Source organism: Euwallacea similis, chromosome 5 (genome assembly GCF_039881205.1).
Source record: "Euwallacea similis isolate ESF13 chromosome 5, ESF131.1, whole genome shotgun sequence".
Classification (NCBI taxonomy): Eukaryota; Metazoa; Arthropoda; class Insecta; order Coleoptera; family Curculionidae; genus Euwallacea; species Euwallacea similis.
In genome coordinates this window covers 5,780,044-5,801,803 of record NC_089613.1, presented here as the reverse complement: position 1 = coordinate 5,801,803, position 21,760 = coordinate 5,780,044, and the positions used below count along the sequence as shown (strand labels likewise).

At 34.8% G+C, this 21,760-nt stretch overlaps 2 protein-coding genes across 4 annotated transcripts in view; one reads left to right on the top strand and one right to left on the bottom strand.

The window, feature by feature from the left end:
• Window positions 1–21,760, bottom strand: part of LOC136409256 (14 kDa phosphohistidine phosphatase-like) — a 52,702-nt gene that overhangs the window by 15,571 nt on the left and 15,371 nt on the right. The window lies entirely within an intron of this gene.
• The window catches only part of LOC136409255 (arrestin homolog), an 82,387-nt gene that overhangs the window by 46,666 nt on the left and 13,961 nt on the right, over window positions 1–21,760 (top strand). The window contains exons 6-10 of the mRNA XM_066390644.1: window positions 4,333–4,480; window positions 10,316–10,525; window positions 10,778–10,915; window positions 13,327–13,553; window positions 19,969–20,202. Of these exons, the coding sequence (XP_066246741.1) occupies window positions 4,333–4,480; window positions 10,316–10,525; window positions 10,778–10,915; window positions 13,327–13,553; window positions 19,969–20,202 (957 nt within the window). The remainder of the gene's footprint in view (window positions 1–4,332; window positions 4,481–10,315; window positions 10,526–10,777; window positions 10,916–13,326; window positions 13,554–19,968; window positions 20,203–21,760) is intronic.

Below are 21,760 nucleotides of genomic sequence, written 5' to 3'. Positions count from 1 at the left end.
GAGCATTGTTTGAATACAAAAGTGGGTCTTTATAGAATTACAAGAGTTACAGTGGTGGCCTTAGAGGTACTTATCCCACGCCTAAAAATTTGAATTTCATTTTTACTAATTAATTCATATTTTAGAAATTACTAAACTGAGGGCAAAGAGAACTAAGCGAAGAAATTGTTCATTTATTGTCATAGTAAAATTTCCGATTTTAATGTACACTCGTGTAATAAAGTTCTACTCTCAATTTGAAAATGCGTCCGGTAAACCAAGTTTACTGCACGTTTATAGGAAAACTGGCTTTGATCGTCCCACTTACCTCGTTATAAATAGAATAACACCAAAGGTATTTTAATGCAGAAAACATGTTGTTTTGCTCCGCATATTCTATTGAAATAGAGCCGATTTTAAGCTGGAATTTATTTATTCAAAATACCGGCAAAACATGGAAACAGATTTACATACGTTTATATATATAGTGTGCGTAAATGTATGGAAAGCTTGCAATATATCTGAAACTGTTTTTTGGAATTTTATAAGATTATGTGGCCGTAAGAAAGAAAAGATAAGAAATTATGCCCGAATTAATGATGAGTGTTGTTACCATACTTAACAAAAACCAAAGAAGATATCATACTCGAAGATATTATCCCCCCCCCCCCTCACCCCTACCCACGTATATTTCTGTTTGAAACATGGAAAATCCTCTGAACGTATACTTATTTTTAAAAGCATACTGAGCAAATGCTTTAAGGGGGAAGTAACCTGAAATTGTAGAGCTGTAAAGAGGGTCTTTTGTGCATTGTACGTAATTTCCTTACAAGGTGGGGGGGTGGTGGGGAGGGGCGGTAACGAAATGGAAAGATGAAGAAGCCATAAAGTCCAATGACATAGGAGAAGACTATCAGTTTTTTTTAAGAAATGGAATTGTTATAGCTAAACATGAACTATATTTTAGCTAATCCTCAAACGACTTTTATTCTCCGCACACAATATTCTTCCTCTTTTTGGCCCCTGATGGATGAATTCCATTAGGGAGTTCCGGTCGACAATAGAAAACCTCACCTGCAGGTCCCATATTAATCAAACCTGGCATTGGGCCAACTTTTGTCTTGGTAAGACAAGCTCATTTGCCCGTGCTGGTCTAGGATTTAATTCAAAATTGGCACCCTTGACCCAAATAAAGTTACTTTGAAACAAAAATCCAAAAATTGGCTCTAATTTGTCAGTAAATTTAAATATATATCACTCAAAGCATCGTGCCATTGCTGCCATTTTCAAATAGCTCTTAACTAGAGTTCAATTTCCACTCTTTCCTCGTGGACGGCCTTTCCGAATTTCCATGAAACGCTACATAGCATCGATGCTTTTTTTCTTTAAGTTTCCCAGGGAATGCGGGGATTTCACGTCAGCCTCGTGTATGTTTCTCCTCTTGAAAGGAAAATGCCATAAAAGCCGAAATTGGAAACTTTAAATAAATAATGACCTTTAACCACAAAGAGTGCTTTCCAGATGCCTATAGCAGGTTTTCGGTAAATTATTGGAGTTCCATGAAAACTTAAACCCGTTTAAAAGTACGTAAAAAAGTGCTCCAATGTTACCTATTGATCCACAATATCCTCTCTGTTTCATTGTTCTCACAGACGTTATAATGGATTCAGACAAGATTTATTACAGGGAAATTTTCTTCGTTCATGCTCTGAGGAAAACTGCAATAATGCAAAAGAAACTATAAAATCACAATTCAAGCTCGGCATTCAGATTCGCCTCGTCACGTAACCTAACCTGGAAACCCACTTTTTGTTACCCTTTCCAGAGGGCTGGCCGAATATAAATCATCCAGAATAATGTTACAATAAATCGATCGATATTGCTTTTAGCACGCCATCGTCCCATGTCCTGGGTAATCCTAAAATGGATGGCTTCATTTCTACTTTGGATGGAAACATATGAGAAACCCCGATTGTAGAAAAATAACGACTTTGTTTCCTTTGCGTTTGAATCACGGACGAATTGAGTAAATCAGCCCCATCACTTCAGTTAGACAACATTTTGGACTTTCAGTATCTCAGAAATTACTCATATTCATTGTCGGATAAGGAGCAATAGATTTGATATAGCATTAGTTTAAAAAATTCTACTGACTGAGATTCAAAAACTCCTGTTTCCAACGCGATTTCAAAAACACATTCGAGATAATGAAATTAAAACTACCTCTATATCCTCTCCATGGAAAATGTCATAATCTGGGGAGTCACAAACATACAAAACCGTTTAAACGTCCTTCGCCGAAAATCCGTTTTGTCACGTAATACCAATAAAATTAAAATCCCCAAAACAACAATTTGCAGGAAAATCATTGCCTCATCGGCCTAAATATTTCAGGGTCTCAACATTGACCCAAAAACCTAAATTCAATTCGGCTCTCTTCGGAAGTTACGCTTTATTCAGCTGTTGCAGCTTTCGTTCCCTATTGCGGCAATAGAGCCCTCAGAATTGCAAATGCGACTTTCCGCCTCAGTTCGATAAGAACTCAAACTAAATTTATTATCAAGCTAAATTGCATCGGTTGAGTACCACCGAATCGGCTCACTCAAAGGGATTTATGAAGATTTACTGCAAAGTTGGTTAGAAAGTCGGTTAGAGCTCTTCAGCATGTTTCTGATTTAGGGTGGCGGAAGTTGAAGGTGTATTATATATTATATGAGATGCTTTTAAATCCTAATATCGATCAATTTGTTGTTTATATTAAATTTAATTGGAGTAGAAGGTAAATTAAAACTATAAGAGAAATTTAAAGAAACAAAGTGCATTTGTTCAATATAACAAATCAAGAATTTAATGTAGAATTTTTAAATAAGGCTTCTTTCGCTCTCGAAATTTTACGCTTGCTTCTCAACAGTTTTTTTTTTGCTTTGCCGGGATTTTATGTCTTGCTTGTTTTTTTTACCTAATTTTAACACAATAATTACTGCTTTCTTACTCGTAATTTTGATTTACTTTCAACTTTTCCTCTCATTTTAATGGCGTAAAATTATTTTGAAACAAAAATTTATAATTAAATGAAGAAAAACTAGGCCACGACAGAAGATAACTTAACAATAGTTTAGAATGAAAATTCTTTTTCCAAGTAAAATCTCAATCGCATCAGACCTGCTCTCTTAGCCATCTCTTACTGAGATTTCTATTGGTTAGCGTCATTGGATTGGAAAGGATCCTTTTGTTGGCTAACAAAATAATAAACCTTGGAATTTTTCCGTTCTTCAACTCAAGGAAATAAAATTCTTTTTAGGCGACTAATAAGATCACTTTTGACCTGCAAAACGAGTGGATTATAACAGGGAAAATTCCAGCATTGATCACGTCTTATCGTGATGCAGCAACAATTGGCTTTGTATTTAACTTTGCAATGCGCTTTTCTCACTCTTCAAAAGCATTCCAAAAGTAATTCAAAATTCGAGTAAAAATGTTCTCGCTTTGAGAAAGAGCAATTATTCTCATTCTACTTCAGATTTCAATTCTAGTCAACCAATCGGTCGAGTAAACGAGAAAACCAGAATTTGAATATATTAGAAAACTCCTGTTCTAAATCGCTTTGTAAACTCAAATCAGTCATTACGGAAACTCGCATTAAAACTTCAAAGAGGCCCATAAAAATGAACATATTTAATGCTGAACAAAAATTGCTTTCATGAAAATATCCGGCCAAATAGAGCAAACTTTAATAATTTCTAATTTTCCACCAAACGCGTTCCCAGTTTTCCGATCCAGTTTATTCCCCAATTTAGTTTTCAATTACTAAGGGCTTCTTTTCAAATTTAAAGCAAAATTGGAGTAAATAATACTTGTTGTTTTACGCAGCAAAAGAGCCATGTTGGAAAATTCTTTTGTCGCATGGAATGACTGTTTAATTTGGTTGCCCACTGGTACTGCAGATAATTATCATTTTGAAGTTCTCAAAGCCTCAAAACGTGACTAAATTTAATCTCGTTTTGAAATTCTCAAAGCCTCAAAACGAGATTAAATTTAATTTAGTTTTGAAATTCTGAAAACCTCTAAACAGAATTAAATTTAATCTCGTTTTGAGGTTTTTAACAAAAAAAAAGAACCTTAAATACAGTTTAAAATGAAAGAATTTTCTCCAATTTTTAACCAAAATATTCTAGCCAAAGTTTTGTTCGTAACTTAACACAACAAAATCTACACATTCCCAATTTACATCGCTTTTTAATCAAATTAACCTCGCAGCGTTTTCATTGGAAATACCTATTAAGTGTTAACGTTAAAGGATCGTAAATTAATTCTAATCCTTTGAAGAAGAGCTAATTTAAAATTTTGTTACAGGAGGCTTTATTGAAGCGACTAGGCTCCAATGCTTACCCCTTTACCATGGAGGTAACCCCATTAGCCCCTCCCAGCGTTCAGTTGGTGCCTGCGAAGGAGTATAACGGAGCACCCATTGGAACCAGTTACGATGTCAGAGCTTATGTTGGTAAGTAACGTGATTCACAGGGCAGCCAAGGTTTAATAGGGAAAACGTTTTTTATAGTGAGATTCAAAATAAGCTCCATCATACATTTTCTGAGAAATTTGCCACTTTTCAATATACACAGATTTTTCCCCAATAACTCTAACATACCCAAAAAATAAAAACCTCTTGGTGTCATGAGGAAACTTTGAACTATAGATTCAAATTCGCTTTTTGGATATTTTTCAAAACGTGGATTTATGATTAATTTAGGTTAGTCCACCTCATTATAATTTGAAATGCTTTGGCGTTACTCTAAGACAATGCTAACGTTGCGGCAATCTCTTATCACACTCATCAAGACTAGAGAAGTTTGCCTAACAAATTAGCCCAATGTAAGTCCATCTCTTTTAGGGTCAGTAGGTCAAAGTCCTAGCAACTTTATCCAGAACGCAATTTCCACGCTAAACAATGATATACCCTTATTTCACCGTTGCTATGGAAATAATCCTTCCATTCAATAATCCAAATGATTTTCTCACAACTTGATAATCCAAGTTTTTCTCTTTTAGCGGTAAAGTTTCCGGTTTTATTTCAAATAATGTTTGACAGTTTTCAACCTGAACTAACTTCTATGACCTGAACTTACCTATTCCGTGCCGATAAACTTCATGCAATTCACAGGAATTTATCCGAGGTTAATGACGCAGTGAATCTGAAACAATTCCCTGTCCCTGTTTTTTCCTTAATTCATAAAGAAAACTGTCCAGAACGTGATAAATTTTCCGTGTATAAATTTGATTAATTTGGTCATAATTTGGGGATTGTGTTCCACAATTGGCCCCATTAGTCGCGAAGATCTTAAATAATCCATCTCCGTCTTGAAAACGCTGCGTTAATGAACGAAGTCCAATTTAGCGGCATTACGAAGATCATCTGGTAAATAATTGAAAGAAAAACATGACATTCACAAGACACACAAAAGCCATACAATCTTTTGGCTTGCTTGTTAATGGCGCTAAACTAATTTTACCCTCCAGGAAGCATAATTAAAATTAATGTCCCTGCTTGAATCCTGACAGTTTTTATTATTGAAACGTGAAAACTAAAGTTTCAACGTTTGCTCAGGGCAATTTGTATCGATTTCGTCGCCTTGATTTGCTTGTCAAATGTCGCAGCTGAAACTTTTTAATGACCCAAGTTTTCCGAGAAAATATTCCTTTCTTGTAATGAGTTTGTTCAAACAAAAAGTTCTTCCTGAAAGTGATCGACGATGGAAAGGTGTAATTAATGAGATTATTGTTAGCACTATCAACTGGGAATGCTGTGTCGTCTGCACATCATTCATCCTTTCGGTCAATCTCAGTCAGCTCCGCATAAACAGCTCAAAAAATTTTAAAGAATTTAAGGCTTTCCAAAATTTGTTTAGTACTTGTGAAAAGGGAGGCTTTACACCAGGAAGTCTGCAAAAAAATATTAATTAATCCGCATATCTCTCATTAGCTTTCCGGCACCGCCTTAAGGGGACTTACTGAGCTTACATTATGCTAGCAAGACAATTTCAGCTTTTTTAATGTATAGATAAATTTGGTCTATCAAACTGAAGGTAAAAGCGTCAATAGCTCGTGTCTAGCAGGGAATAAAAATTTTCCAAAAAATTCCAGAGGGTTTTTATCATATTTTTAAACTACTTCCGAGGAAATTTTGAGCGAAAGCGCCCCCGTCGTTAAAGTCTTGAGGCAAAGTAAAATTTCTCAAAATACTGCAGAGAATTGCAAAGTTCCTAAACTCTCTTCTTTAAACAGAAATCTGTGGACTCTCCCTAAAAATGTTTTTTTTTTAAGTTTTTCAATAACTTTGACGATTTCAAACTACGATCGCGGTAAACCTACTATCTCAATGCAGCCCTAGACGTAAATGTAGACATATTGCGGCTTGCTTACATTTAGGGGACTACTAGATGTGAATTGACTACGTTTACATCGTCGAAATATAATCGTTGATTAGTCGACTCCTTTCTTCACTCCGTTCTTTTAAAATTAACAGTACCTTTTGCAGTATAAATTTGTTTTCAAACGAAGCTTTCAACCATACCTCAAACTTCCCTCAAAGCCGAACATTTTAGCGCAGTAATAAATGACAACTCTGCTAATGCAATTAATTAACTGTTCTTTTATGTAGCAGGAAATCCTTGCAAAGGAAAGCAGGCACTGCATTTGCATGTAATTTACATGAGAGAACGCTTCCGTAAGATGTAGTATTTCAGCCTTTCTTTTTCGAATAGGGAGGCACGTTAAGCTGTATTATATTCGATTTACTACTCAGTGAACATATGGAAAAGATGTTTCCTGTCTAATCGATTCATTAAAATCTCCCCGAAAAGGGCATTAGGCAGGTTCACCTTTATTCTCCACTTACATGACATTGATCTAATCATTCAGGAGATTGATTGGTTGGTTAATCGAAAGCTGGACTGTTTTTTGAAACTGAAAATGCTGTAATCCGGATTAAAGTTGGCTTAGAAAATTCAAGCTTCTTCTTTCCACATTTCCGGCTTCCCAGTCTCATAATCTGTGCAAAACGCCACAAATCTGCGAAAATCCCATTAAGCCAACTTCCAGTTCAAATTAATATTGCATGCATGAATTATGTCGTCATAAATTTTCCTTTAAATTGCCCTATTTTATTTAAGCATTACGTTACAGGTGGTGGTTTTCAGAGGGGCTGAAAGCCCGTTTATGGGAATTTTCAAGTGTGGGAATTAAATTTAATAACTCTTTCTTGATCACTCTAACCCTCATATTCCCCAAAGCTGAACTTGAAGCTTAAGCGTGGCTTAAATGGACCATTTTAAATGGAAAATTGTCAATTTGTGCCAAGGTTAGACGAAGGGTGCGATTGTGTAACAGGTGCCGTATTTTTCCTGCTCTGAATCGATGTACCTTTCGCTCTTTGACATCGCATGTAAATAATTGTGCAATCTCGGTATTAATTTGGCTTTGGAGTACGGAGAATAGGGAGTAAATGATCTAATTATATTAAGAGCCAATTTTGCGCTGTCAAGCAATAATCGGGAACCATCTGGAATAATGACCCTAAAATTTCAGTTTGCAAACAACCACCCATCCCCAAGGCACAATCTCTTATCTGAAATTGACGTTTAATATATTCCAAAGGGGGCTGAAACTTTAGAAATTTGAATTTACCCCACTGGCAGTAAATGGTACTTTGATAACCATTTACTGGGAGAAAGCCAATTGGGGAGAAATATCCTCTCTGGGGAATATTAATGACTAAACTTAAAAATCTGTACCCTTCGTCACTCCGTATAATCGGTATAAAAATGCAACATGTTTTTACCCACAGCACAAACTGGCCTTTTCTTAGAAAATTCTTTATTTTTTACTCATATTTTTGTTTAATTCTTAGACATTGACTTCATCCTTCATAAGAAGCACGATAACAGTGCGTGCAGCACAATAAGGGCACACATTGCTTTCAAGAATTTCTTTGTTGTGCACTATTTCAATGTCCAATAAAGTGTTACCCCGCTTTTGAGCAAACTTCAACTTATAATAATGGTAATCTCATCTGATAATAGTGTTACGGTTCAGATAGTCACGTATATTATACTCTAAGGTTGTGAAGTGCATTATTATGAGTCGAACGTCAGAAGTCGTCAGGGTTATAATTACTTAAGTGTAAACTCGGCGTATATTGGATTTTTCACACTACTATACTTAACTATATCTTATTACAATAAACTTGTCTAAATTAAGCACCATATAATCCCGAAATTGGATATCCATTTCCATGGCACCCATAAAATAGACAAAAATGGAGATGACTATAATATTATGGACGATTAGATTGCTAGGTAAATAATGAGCCTGAGTGTTAACCTGTTATTCGACTTTACGTGATATTTACTCAACACACGCAATAATGGTATTTTTACAGCTAAGAATGATAAAAATTCTATTATAGGTCCTCGAAAATCGCAATTGTAGGGAAGTATCAATAAAGCCTTGATTATTTAATTTATTTGAACCCGAAAGTGAGTTGTAAAACAGCTTTTATAAACCCTTATTCCACTAATGTTTTATTTCTTTACGGTCCAGTTAGACTGTGCTATAATGGCCAAGAAATATAAAACGTTATAAAGTAGCTGTTAGTTTTAACTTGGGAATAATCGTTGTAAGCGAAGCTTGGCTTAAAGATGTAGAAATTCTATGGTTTTTGTGGCTCTAGTGAGAGAAATAACACATTCCCGGCCGACGACATAAATTGATAGCTGAGGCGAGCAATCATCAGGGACTGAGGATATGATTTTCTTACATCAAGCCTATGCTATGTTTTCTGCAACTCAAGATTAATTCTGAATGTATATACTTCAAGCATAATCCATACAGGAACAGCCAACCGTACAGGAATATTTCCTCGACCTCTTTTTCCCGGTTGCGGAGTAACGGACAATCCCGGTCGCATATACGAGCGAAACCTGGACCGATCGGCTTGTAAATAATCTGAAGCCTCCTCTTTCAGTGGTACTAAATCATGTCAAAAATCCTCTCTGCGAATAAAACATTTTTGAAAAAAGGTCTTTGAATTGAGAACATCTATTGGAGTTGTGGCGCTTCACTTGAGTAACTTAACGTTTACTCCTTGAGTTGTATTAATTTTTGCTAAAGTCTTTACTATGCGTCTTATTAGAGGTGACCTGCATTACTGCGTCAACTCCGGTTAATACTCCAAAGTTCTCCGTAAAACTGTTAGTACGCACTAAACGTGCAAACTTCTTCAATTTTTTACTACGGGAATACGTTAAATTTGTTGCCTCCCACCGCTGTGGGCAGCGAAAAATCGTACAAAAGCTACAAAAGAGTCTTTAAAAAGGTGGTAAAAAATAATCCCGAATGAGAAGGAACATTTTCTCAAAAATTACAAATTATTCATGGAATTTTGTATTATTTTTTTTGACGCGAATTAAAAAAGTGACTTTGAACTACCGAATTGGCAAAAATTTTCCCAAAATTCCATCTACTCTCACAGGTACATGTCTACCACACACTTTAGTTTCCCGTATTTTTCCCCTTAATAGCTTTTTGAATCTATATGCGTTATATATTTAGAAGTAACAACCAATGAAAAAGGGAAAAATATGTCACTTTTGCTCCCTTGCTACATAATATCTATTATTCCCCACAGCATATTTGCTCTCGCCCTCTTAAAAACCTTTCCTTTTCCCCAAGAAAAAACGTGGCAAAATCGAATGCGAAATAAGATTTCAGTCGTTATTCGACATATTTTCTAAAGCGAGGACGTTGGCTTGGCGAAAAATAAGAATTCCCATTCAGAGTAGCATTTTATCTTTTGATTAGAAATAGGACCTGAAAAATGTATAATAAGGGCTGAAGCTGTGAATTCTGAGATTTTTTTTATTTTCCCTTTATTGACACGTCAGGCACTTCCCCTTTCTAAGGGGATGCGAAGCGGTGATTTAGTCGACTTTCCCGGCGCGTATTTTGGGATATTTATTTGTCAGTTGGAGCTTTTGATGTGAATTGAAGAAAGGAGGTTGAAAAAGAATAGTTAAAAATGGGGTTTAGGCCTCAGAATCGGAACTTCTGGCAAAGGTTTAAACATCAAAAGAATAATCGTGTTTTAATTCAAAAACAATTATGTAATCCGCATTATCTCCTGATACCACATAAATTAATCGGGTGTTTCAGGGCCGAAACACAAAGCAAACAACATTAGCCAGAGATAATGTCGATTACCGATCGGGTAATTAAATTGATGCCTTGCCAAAGCTATTTAATTACCGTTTTTGTACGGTGATAAATGACCCTTTTTCAGCTGAAAGAATAGACGAGAAGCTGCATAAAAGGACAACAGTCAGGATGGGCATTAGAGTAGTTCAAAGGGCCTTTGCCCCACCCTCGCCCTACCGGTACGTCCCTGGAGGAGGCAAAACCTCGAAGGAACAGGCTAAAATCAACAGGAAGGCATTACTTTTCGGGTGCAAGAGTGCGCCACTAGATAACCGATTTTTCACCCATCAGGAAGGTAAACGAAAATCCCATTTTCGAGCACACAAAGTTCCCAAAAAAAAAGAATTTTTCATCAATTTATTTCCCCAATTTCTTTTATCCGCTCAAATGAAAGCTGGAGATCACATTAATCCAAAACAATGCTCAGTAACGTATAAGCTTTTAAAACTGGGAATTCTTCTCCCATAATAAACCGTTTTGCCACGTCAATGTCAAAACAAACTTTTTTCAAAACTTTAAAATCTAATTTTTATATTTTTTCATACAGCCATATCAAGATCAGCAGAAACAGTCACTGCATCTCAGCCCGACTTCCTGGGCGTGTCTCAAATGCGCACCGGTCATCACTCGATGCCCGAATGCCTTCCCCAAGGCATGGACACCTTGGGAATTCAGCCCAGTCACGGTAAGTAGATGAAATGTGGTCGCAATAGATCTCTAAAGGTACACTTTGTCGACCTTGGCTCAGCCACATTAATAACTCTTATATGTGGCAGACTAATTGCGACAGGGAATGTCCCGTGGTCCATTAAAGCTAACTTCGGCAAGTGCTAATTATCAAAACATTAAGGACGTGAGTAATGTTTCGTTAAAAGCATCTACACAAAGACATGGAGCGAGAATATTTTGTAAATCCTTTTAAGAAATTCTCCGAAATTTCAAAAAAGTTCTCGAAACTTGCCAATTAAATTCATTAAAACAATCCTACATTCGGGTTGCTAAAAATGAAAAAAAATCCCCAAATTGTAATTAAAAAGGGTCCCATTTACAATGAGAAAAAAATGAAAAAAGTGAATGAAATCGAACAAAAACAGAAACAAAAAATTTACAGGCAAGAGCTTAATAAACATACAGGGTGTCCCGGTTTGTTTCGGACAAATTGATATGGGAGATAGAACTCATTATTTTAAGCACAAAAGTTCATAAGAACATGGGTCCAAATCTCCATCCAATCTCGATCGGTAGCGAAGTTGCAAGGTGATACAATTTTAGAAAATAATAAGTTTTTATTTTATTGTGCTGGACCTATCGTAGATAGGCCCTTCAAATTTTATATGCATATTAGGTAATAGGTGCTGCTTAAAACGAGTGTAAATTTCCTCCAATTACTATACAGGGTATTGCATTTTCCGAGGTCTTGGTGCATAAATCCTTTAAAAAAATTTGCTCGTACGTCACTGATGAATTTTTATATATTTTTTAACTTCTCCAATCTATTACCTAAGTTTTGACTCTCTTAGTTTTTGGTCGAATTCTGTTCCACTTTCTCATAAAATAATTAATTTATAAATTCAGTCAAATCTACAAACGTCAAGAAGCTCACACTATTTCGACATATCATATTAATTTAACTTTCAAAATAATGTTTTTTCACATCACCTTTGAAAACATTTGATTCATTTTTACTTTATTCTTTAAAATTTAAATTCTCTGTGTTATTCTTTTTTTATGAAAAAGCAATCACAAACATATAGAAAAAATAATAAATTTGTATTCAATTATTTTAAATATTATATTTAAACATTTGTGGTGAAGAAACATTATTTTGATAGTTAAACTAATATGAAATGTCTAAATAGTATGAGTTTCTTGACGTCTATAGATTTGACTCAATTTATAAATTAATTATTTTATGAGGAAATGGAACAGAATTCGATCAAAAAAGAAGAGAATCAAAATTTAGGTAATAGATGGGAGAAGTTAAAAAGTATATATATAGAAATTTATCAGGGACGTGCTAGCAAATTTTTTTAAAGGATTTTACGCATCAAGACCTGGGAAAATGCAATACCCTCTATAGTAATTGAAGGAAATTTACCCTCGTTTTAAGCAGCACTTATTACTTAATATGTACATAAAATTTGAAGGGTCTATCTGTACTAGGTCCGGCACAATAAAATAAAAACCTATTTTTTTCTTAATTTTAACTTCCTGTAACTCCGCTACCTATCGAGATCGGACCCACGTTTATATGAACTTTTTTATTTAAAATAATGAGATTTATCTCCCATATCAATTTGCCGAAACAAACCGGGACAGCCTGTATAGAAACGAGAAACGTCGAAAGGAATGTGAGAAGCCGACTTACCCGTATAAGAACGAAAGAAAATCCCTAAAGCATATAAAATTTTATTCCGATAATCAAAATTTAACTGAAGGTGAGTGGTCAAGGGGGACGAGGGAACAGGACCGAGGAAATTTACACTGGACTATGCGCAATCCCTCGAGTTAGGCCGGATTATTTAATAACAGTAATTTCAATATTTTTCTAGCAATGCTGAGATACCTAAAGAATACCCTTCATATGGATTCAATAAATAACCCTCATCATATCCCTTATCGTTAAGGTTATACTTTACATAAATATCCAGTTCGCAACTATCACTGATTTCCGGTCAGCTGAATTTTCCCTACTCAATTCCAGAAATAAACGGGGATGTTTCCTTCGAATATCAGGCAAGTTTCTTCGTAAACTATCCCGAACTAATACCCGGGTTGTATCCAAAGGGATCGATTTAACCAGATTCCGCAACTTGACAAGTTAGTTTAAGCAAAAATCTATCGATGAATCCAGACAGTTTTGCGTAAATGAATCATGTTGGTATACAGGGTGTCACATAATTATTTGCACACAACTGAAAAAGCGCAACAGTCTCTAAGAAACTAATACCTAACTAATTATATATTTAATTATAATTATAATTTAACCTTTAACTGGGATGTGTACTTTTTTAATTTAATTTAATTTGTTTTTATTTAATCATGAATGAATTTTTGCACACCGTCCCTGATGTCAACATTTTTCATTTCTTTTAGACACGAAAAGCCCAAATCGAAAGTCCCCACCGAAACCAACAGGTCACGTGACCTTCGATGAGCAGGACGATGACGACACTGCGCACATTCCTGCTCAAAAGGGCTGTTTAATTAATGAACCATTGAGGGATGAAACGGAGGTACCGGACCTCGGTGACGCCAAACGGCGAATGTCTTTGAAGAGCGGCGGACCGGAAGTCAGGACGGACAGCGTGGAAAGTAATGAGGTCAGTTTACAAAGCTTACATGTAGCAAAGCACGATTTTTGTCTGAGTTTCAGGATTTTACGTCTAGATCGATTCCGAACAGGCTTTTAAGAGTGTAAACTAGCTTAAAACATGTTAGAAGGCTTTATGGTCTCACTTTCTCAGTTTTGCGTGATAGCGATTTATTTAATCGGCAAAAGAAAGTCACATTTTTTTCCTTCTAGCGAGCGAGAAAGCTTCTTTCACGAACTCGTTAGGGTGTGAAAAGGAGCACTTTATCACATTTAATACGTCACAGTAAGCTTTGAATGCAGTTAGGTTATTTTCCTTCAGTAATTCAAAAAAACAACATGAAGATTCAGTTAAGAAAACAGTGGCTATAATTTACAGTTCACAGTTTAAAGGCACGACATTTTCCCCAAATAGACCTTCTGCACCAATGAATTTCGAACTGAATAATCGCTTAAGTATTATGCATAAATAATAAATTATACAGTTTGACTGACAGAAACAGTTCTTAATAGAGCCTCGTTTTAGAGCAAGAAAACGCTTATCTTTATGACACTTTTGTAAATTTGTTACATTTGGGCACTGTAATCTGTCATACATTGATAATAAATAGTAAAATTACGTAGAAACAGTGGTGTAGTAGAGCCGCATTTGAAAACGAGACATATCAAATTTTTCCTAGCCGAAATCAACAAGGGAAAATTAAAAAATGTAACTTATGTTATCTACACCAATGAATTTGGGACCGTATAATCTTTCATGTATTATGAATTATGTATGCTCAGTAAAATTCAACGTGAAGATTTACGTTCTTTGCCAACTTTCAAAACGTTACACAAGCTAGCAACAGTATCCCTTTTATAGACACACAATCACAATAATTTCAAAGGGGCTCATAACGTTTTTATGAATTTGACCGGTCACACAACTTTATTAGGGTTAAACGACATTTTATGTGTCTAGGTTTATCGACATGGAACCCAAAAAAAAATAAAAGCCGAATAATACTTTGCAAGTAAAACTGTCCTTATTAGCTCTTTTATTTGGCAAAATGACACAAACGGAGAACAAGGTTTAACAAAAAGTTTTGAGTAAGGGTCGTCTAGATTTTGCCTTGGGGGCTGAAGGTTAGAACTATTAGACGCAGTAATAAGACGGTTTAAATGGTAATTTAAGTAGTGAAAATCTTGACTTTGTTAAGATGTGAAAATCCCAAGAACATGACCAGCGGTAAGTAGTAAATATTTGAATTGATGAACGCCACTGTCTCCAATTAAATAAAGCTTAAAATTTTATTACTCTTGCACGAAGCTCGAAAATGAAAATTTGCAAGATAACGTCTATATTCTAATTATATTGTTAATTATATTATAAACTTCTATCTATATTTGTAAGATATACATATACAGGGTGTTTCAAAACATGTGTCGGAAAATGAAGGGTGTGATGATTTTTTGGCTCTTTTTAAGAAAAAAAGTTTCTATTAACACGGGTCCACAAACGCACCGTTTTCGAGATACGGGGTGTCAAAAAATAGTTTTTTTTTCAATTTTTTGACATATCTCAGGAATCGTTTGAAATACAGAAGTCACATTTTGTACACCTATTATCATTAATATTAGTTACGTATTGAGCGCTACTTCAATTTTTCCTCATATGCCAGAGGCTGAGAATTTAGGGTTGCGTGAGATTTTTTTGCCCTTAATTTTTACGCCACTGGAAAAATTAGCATTTTAGAAGCACGTTTTATACCGTCAGTGTATTTCTACACAAAAAGGATACTTGTGGTCAAAAGCTCTAATGCGAATCATTGTCGAGAAAAATGACATTTTGTGATGAAAAACATGTAAAAATTTAGCAACATGATCAAGAAAATTTGTTTATACAAAACTAAGAAATTAAACAAAAATAACAACAATTGTTGAAAATTGCCTTCCCCTACAGTGATGTAGGCCTCCAACCACCTACAGTAGTAATATTCGGATTAAAATACATGTTTTAAAATTTCTAAATATGAGAAATTGAGTCAAAATACATCTAGAAATCACTACCGCGCGCTACTGTCTTGAATCAAGTTAGATTTAAAATCCGTGTACTTGAAGAACATGCTTTATATTTGATATTTGCATTAGAGTTTGTGCCATAGACGCTATTAAAATCATATTCCCGTCAGAGTAATATTTTATACTTGAAAGAATTGGGAAAATTACTAAAATTGCGTATAAAAATTCCACCAGGCTGCCACTGTTTTGAAGCAAATTAAATTTAAAGTCTGAGTATCCATAGAGAAGAGTTGGAATTTAAAATATGAATAAAAGTCAATGACTTAGACATTTTTAAAGTCATATTCCGGTCTGATCAAAGGCTCTAAAATTTAGAAAATTGGGAAATTTACTAAGAGTGTTTCAGAAATCCGACTAAAGCGGCACTGTCTTAATGCGAACTAAATCGACAATTAGAGCATCCGTAGAGGACGACAAAAGCTTAAAATTTACATTAAAACGTGAGACGTAGACATTTGTTAAATTCAGGATATTTTATATTAAAAGATAGGCGCTATAAGTGTATAATAATTTACTGTGCTGTAGGTACGTTTGATACGTCTTTCGCATTTATATTATGTTAAATCAAGTTGTTATTCTCCAATATATAACACAATATACAGGGCAGTGCGTTAAAAAGTTTCCATTGAGAATTTTTTTGTAAACGAATAAGTGATATATGCTCGGACAGGTAAACTTTAATTTTCAGGGTGATAAATTTTTTACATGTTTGCACTTCCTCTGCTCCAACCCTTACGAGGGGGTGGCTATCACCCTTGAATTTTTAAATGGAAAGGAAAGGGCGAGTGATATCTTATTTTAAAGGGAATTGAATTCCCTTTGTTATGGGACCTTAATCCTATTATTTGATCGATAAATAAAATGTACGAAAAAGGGTATTAATAATAGTTTTTTAGAATTACACTTGATCCTTCGAAAAAGCTGCTATTACCAGTTCGTTTCTCGCAAAGGTCAAAATCACAGTGAGAATTAAAAATTGTTCTGTTCAAATAATTACGGATTAAAATGACGTATATCCTTGAAGAAAGGATTGAAATTATTTCAATATCACATTATTATTAACACCCTTTTTTGTACATATTTTATTTATCCTGAAATGATACAGGGAAGGTCCCATAACAAAAGGAATTCAATTCTCTTTAAAAGAAGATATCACTTGCTCCCCTTTTCATTTAACAATAAGATTTTAAAGGTGACAGCTAGCCCTTCTTGGGGTAGGAGCAGAGGGGATGCTAATATGTTAAAAATGTGTTCCCCTGAAAACTAAGATTTACGTGCCCGAACATATTTTTATTTATTTATTTACAGGAAAAAATCGTGAGAGAAAACTTGTCGGTGCGCCACCCTGTATATCAAGTAAAGGTACGTATACAATTATTCATCAATCTGTTTAAATTACAATATCAGGTAAATGGCATTAATTTTGCTTCGAAAGAGGAGACTGCTACGAGGGCGAAAATTGTATAAAATGTTTCATAAAGGCTGTATCTGAAATGCTAAAGGCTGTGCACGTGTTTGTATTTAGTCAGCTTTATTTCGTATCTGGGTCAGATATCGCTACAAGGGCTGATACGCTGATAAAGGGCGATTGATGGTCTTTGCTGCACATCAATGGTCATTTCCTCTCTTTGTTTTACACAAAACATTTAAGCCTGAAATTTATATTCAAAGTAACTGAACTAAGCAAAATAATGATACTGAATAAGATTATCGATTACTGGTGTATTTTTTTAAATTTCGCCTTGAAATATCCGAACTATACAATTTTAGAAGGCAAATTCCTCTGCAAAGACCTCTTCAGGATTTAATGATTGTTTATTTTGCCATGAAACGAAATTTATATCACTTAACTAATCGTCCCCGCATTTCGCAGACGTTCAAATTACTTGCTAAGAACCAGCTATCTTGGGAATGTTTCATTTGGTCAATTATTTTTACGAAAAAAGCGCTAAAAGTTGCATAAAATATTGCCTGCCAGCATTTATTCAATGTAAAATTTAAAAAAAAGGCAATCTTGCAATAACATTTTCGAGAATCCCATTCTATCAATCATATCTCTTATAAATATAGGGAAAAGTGTTATGTTTAAACCTCATCTGAAAATTGTTGTTTGTGTGTAAAATTGTGTATATTTGGATATTTTAAATTGAACATCTTGGGTATTTTTAATTTGTCAATATTTTTCCCTATTAGCTTTTTATCCCCGATCCAAATCTGCGAGATCTGTTTACCAAACGGAGTATCTGAGGTAACAATACACTCGTAGAACAAATATTGTTGCGGCGAGTCGCCGACGCAGGCCACACACACGGAACAAAAAAAAACTTCTTTATGACGTAAAATTTTGCATGTTTGTTTATGGTAATGTTTGCATGTATCCAAGGCAATAATGGAATGATATAATCAAGGGGATTTAACTACATAAACAGACCATTGTGGCATAGTCAATTAGTCTAAGACAAGTCCAGGCATATATAAAAACGAAGCGATGGTGACAGGCGATGGTTAAAGTGCCTAGGTGTAAAAGAATTGTTAATTAGTGCTCTGTTAGTTGGTGAGTTGTTAGTATTGTTAAACAATATTCATGCTGAAAGCGAGTATACTGGAATCACTCAAACCCCGAGTTTGCAACATTATTGTTCGTAACTCTTGCGGAAAGTGTCCTTCCGCACTTGTTAGGAAAATAACCATTTTTGAACAAAGTACATTGTGAAAAGCTGCACCCTTAGAAGACTGCAAAGGCAAAAAGATAACATCAACTCCGTTAAAACAACTATTGATTCGCTAAGGCTTTTGTGTCCTGTTTCGCATCCGTTCTTTAAAAAAGCAGCTTTAAAGACTGATTAATGGAGAGAGTGAAAACGGATAAAAAGATGAGCCGAGACAATTCAATGGCGTTTAAATGGCTTTTGTTGGGACCTTTTGGCACAAATCCGTTGTATTAGTTTGTGATATCGCGGTTGCTGACTAACTTTAAATAGCCTGGAAATTATGTAAAAAACACTTTTTGTTATATAGAAACTGTGACGTAATTCGGCGGTTATACACAGTACAATGTAATAATTGCAGTGTGCGACTTTCAATAATCATTTCTTTGCACATAACTGATTGTCACAGAATGCTGCAAACATATGACTTAACCACCAAAAAGGCTTTTGAATTCTCCTCTTTATGCTAATTAAGTTTCGTTAGTGTTGTAATATAACAGACTGTTAATTAAGTTTCTAAGACTGTTTTACAGCAACTCTACTGCAGAAAATCAAAGCAAGTCCTACTACCATCACTCTTGTTTAATTCTCACTGAAACTAGTTTAAACACCCGTGAAAGATGATTAATTCATATTCCAATTTAAACTAGAATTTCCCTTTGGATTGGTTTTCTGTTAGCTCATTTCAGTTTACACTAGAATATCCAGTCAAAGTTATCATCCAGTTAAGCCTCCCTAAAGCGTTAAAGCTCAATTAAATACCTATTAAATATAAGACCTAAATAATTGGATTTTTTTTAAATCGACTAATAATTCGTTCCCAACTGTTTTTCCCCCAAAATTTGACTACAAACTGCTCCCTGTTCCAATTAACTAGAAAAGAGCTACATATACATATATGTAGTTGTCTCGTTTTACAAAATCTCCAAAAGACAAGAAGTAATTCTTCCGTTTCATTTCTTTGACTCAACTTTTCCCGACGTTGTCCTTATTTTGAGTTAATTTTCTACAATAAAAACGATGCCAAACTCGATTTTGAGATGTCTCCAACCTGGTGAGAGATATTAATTGCAAAAACTGGAGGGCACTTGTAAATTTGTAAATCTAATAATCACAATGTATACAGTGTCATCGAGATAAGGATGCACTCTGAAAAAGTCCCTTTAATTCTCTCCTGATTGTCTATGAAAAAAATTTGGTTTCAACTTAACGTTACTTAACGAATGAATTACTTTAATTATATCAAAGTTTAATCAAAGTAAAAACACAACACTAAAACATATCTTGAGCTCCAGTTCCCCTAATTTCCTCCAGATATTGGAGCCAAAAACCAACCACCATTTACAATCCCACTACAGGTATATTAATCCCCGACTCAATCACCCTTATGATTTGTGGCTCCACGTAGACGAATATGTAACGTCATCATGTAATAAATTAATCGATTCCTCATCACGACCCTGTCTTTCTGGAAAGCCTCCACAAGGACCTATTTAATATTCCAGACATACGGCAAAGAGCGAAGTCCAGGCATAATCGCTTAATCTGCCCGATAATTGAGTGTGGTTTGTCTGAATTTCCTAATAGGGCAAGCAATTAGAGTTTACATATTCTAGAGGAAATTTCTGGAAATCTCACTGAAAATATTTCTTTTAGGATCGAATATCTGACTACTACAGATCTCTATGCAGTGCAAAAAGACCATCAATGGCAGCTTATTTAGCTGAAGTGCCGAATCCGGAAGCCACCATCGAAAAACCCTTTTTGCTCAGCGATGGAAAAGTGATGCTGAGTGCTACCTTGGATAAGGGCATTTACTCACATGGGGAAGAGATAAAGGTTTCCGTGCAGGTTAAAAATAGCAGCAACAAGACCATCCGACGAATAAAGGTGAGAATAACTTCCTGTGTAATATATTTTAGGGCATAATCTTACAGTTCAGGTTGACAGCAAGTTAATGGCACTCTATAGGAACTTTGAATTTATAATACATTAACTAACCAAATTGAAATTCTAATCGGTGTTTGCGTTATTCCCAATTGGGGGAGATGGTAATTTCGACCCCGCCGACGAAATAAAATGAAGAAAAACTGGAGGGCCTTAATAAAACAACGCAGAATTCCCAATATTGGGCCCGTGTTTGAACTGCCCAATTGGCTTATTTAAATCCGTACCTTTCTGTTATCTTTGTCGCCTGTTAACGCTGAAAGTTTATGTTCCAGACTGTGGAAACGAGGAGTAACTGAGTTATTAGGATTACAAATTAAAGCAAGAAAGAAAATCTATAGAAGAAAGCCGTATTACAGCTATTGTTCGCGTTCGAGATGTGGGGAGACAACTCGGGAGTAATTGTCTCATATTTTACTTATACATTCCCGCAAAGCACTGTCGTAAATAGACGAAAAGGAAGAAACGATTAAATTTTCCCCCGTTACCATTGAAATAGAGAACGAAAATGAAGAACATGAAAGCGACTAAACTATAAGTAAGACGAACAAAGAGACAATGTACAATGTCTTAGCATGAGAGAAGTAATACACAGGGTGTCCCGGTTTGTTTCGGACAAATTGATATGGGAGATAGAACTCATTATTTTAGGCAAAAAAGTTCATATGAACATGGGTCCAATCTCGATCGGTAGCGAAGTTGCAAGGTGTTAAAATTTAAGAAAATAATAAGTTTTTATTTTATTGTGCTGGACCTATCGTAGATAGGCCCTTCAAATTTTATATGCATATTAGGTAATAGGTGCTGCTTAAAACGAGTGTAAATTTCCTCCAATTACTATACAGGGTATTGCATTTTCCGAGGTCTTGGTGCATAAATCCTTTAAAAAAATTTGCTCGTACGTCACTGATGAATTTTTATATATTTTTTAACTTCTCCAATCTATTACCTAAGTTTTGACTCTCTTAGTTTTTGGTCGAATTCTGTTCCACTTTCTCATAAAATAATTAATTTATAAATTCAGTCAAATCTACAAACGTCAAGAAGCTCACACTATTTCGACATATCATATTAATTTAACTTTCAAAATAATGTTTTTTCACATCACCTTTGAAAACATTTGATTCATTTTTACTTTATTCTTTAAAATTTAAATTCTCTGTGTTATTCTTTTTTTATGAAAAAGCAATCACAAACATATAGAAAAAATAATAAATTTGTATTCAATTATTTTAAATATTATATTTAAACATTTGTGGTGAAGAAACATTATTTTGATAGTTAAACTAATATGAAATGTCTAAATAGTATGAGTTTCTTGACGTCTATAGATTTGACTCAATTTATAAATTAATTATTTTATGAGGAAATGGAACAGAATTCGATCAAAAAAGAAGAGAATCAAAATTTAGGTAATAGATGGGAGAAGTTAAAAAGTATATATATAGAAATTTATCAGGGACGTGCTAGCAAATTTTTTTAAAGGATTTTACGCATCAAG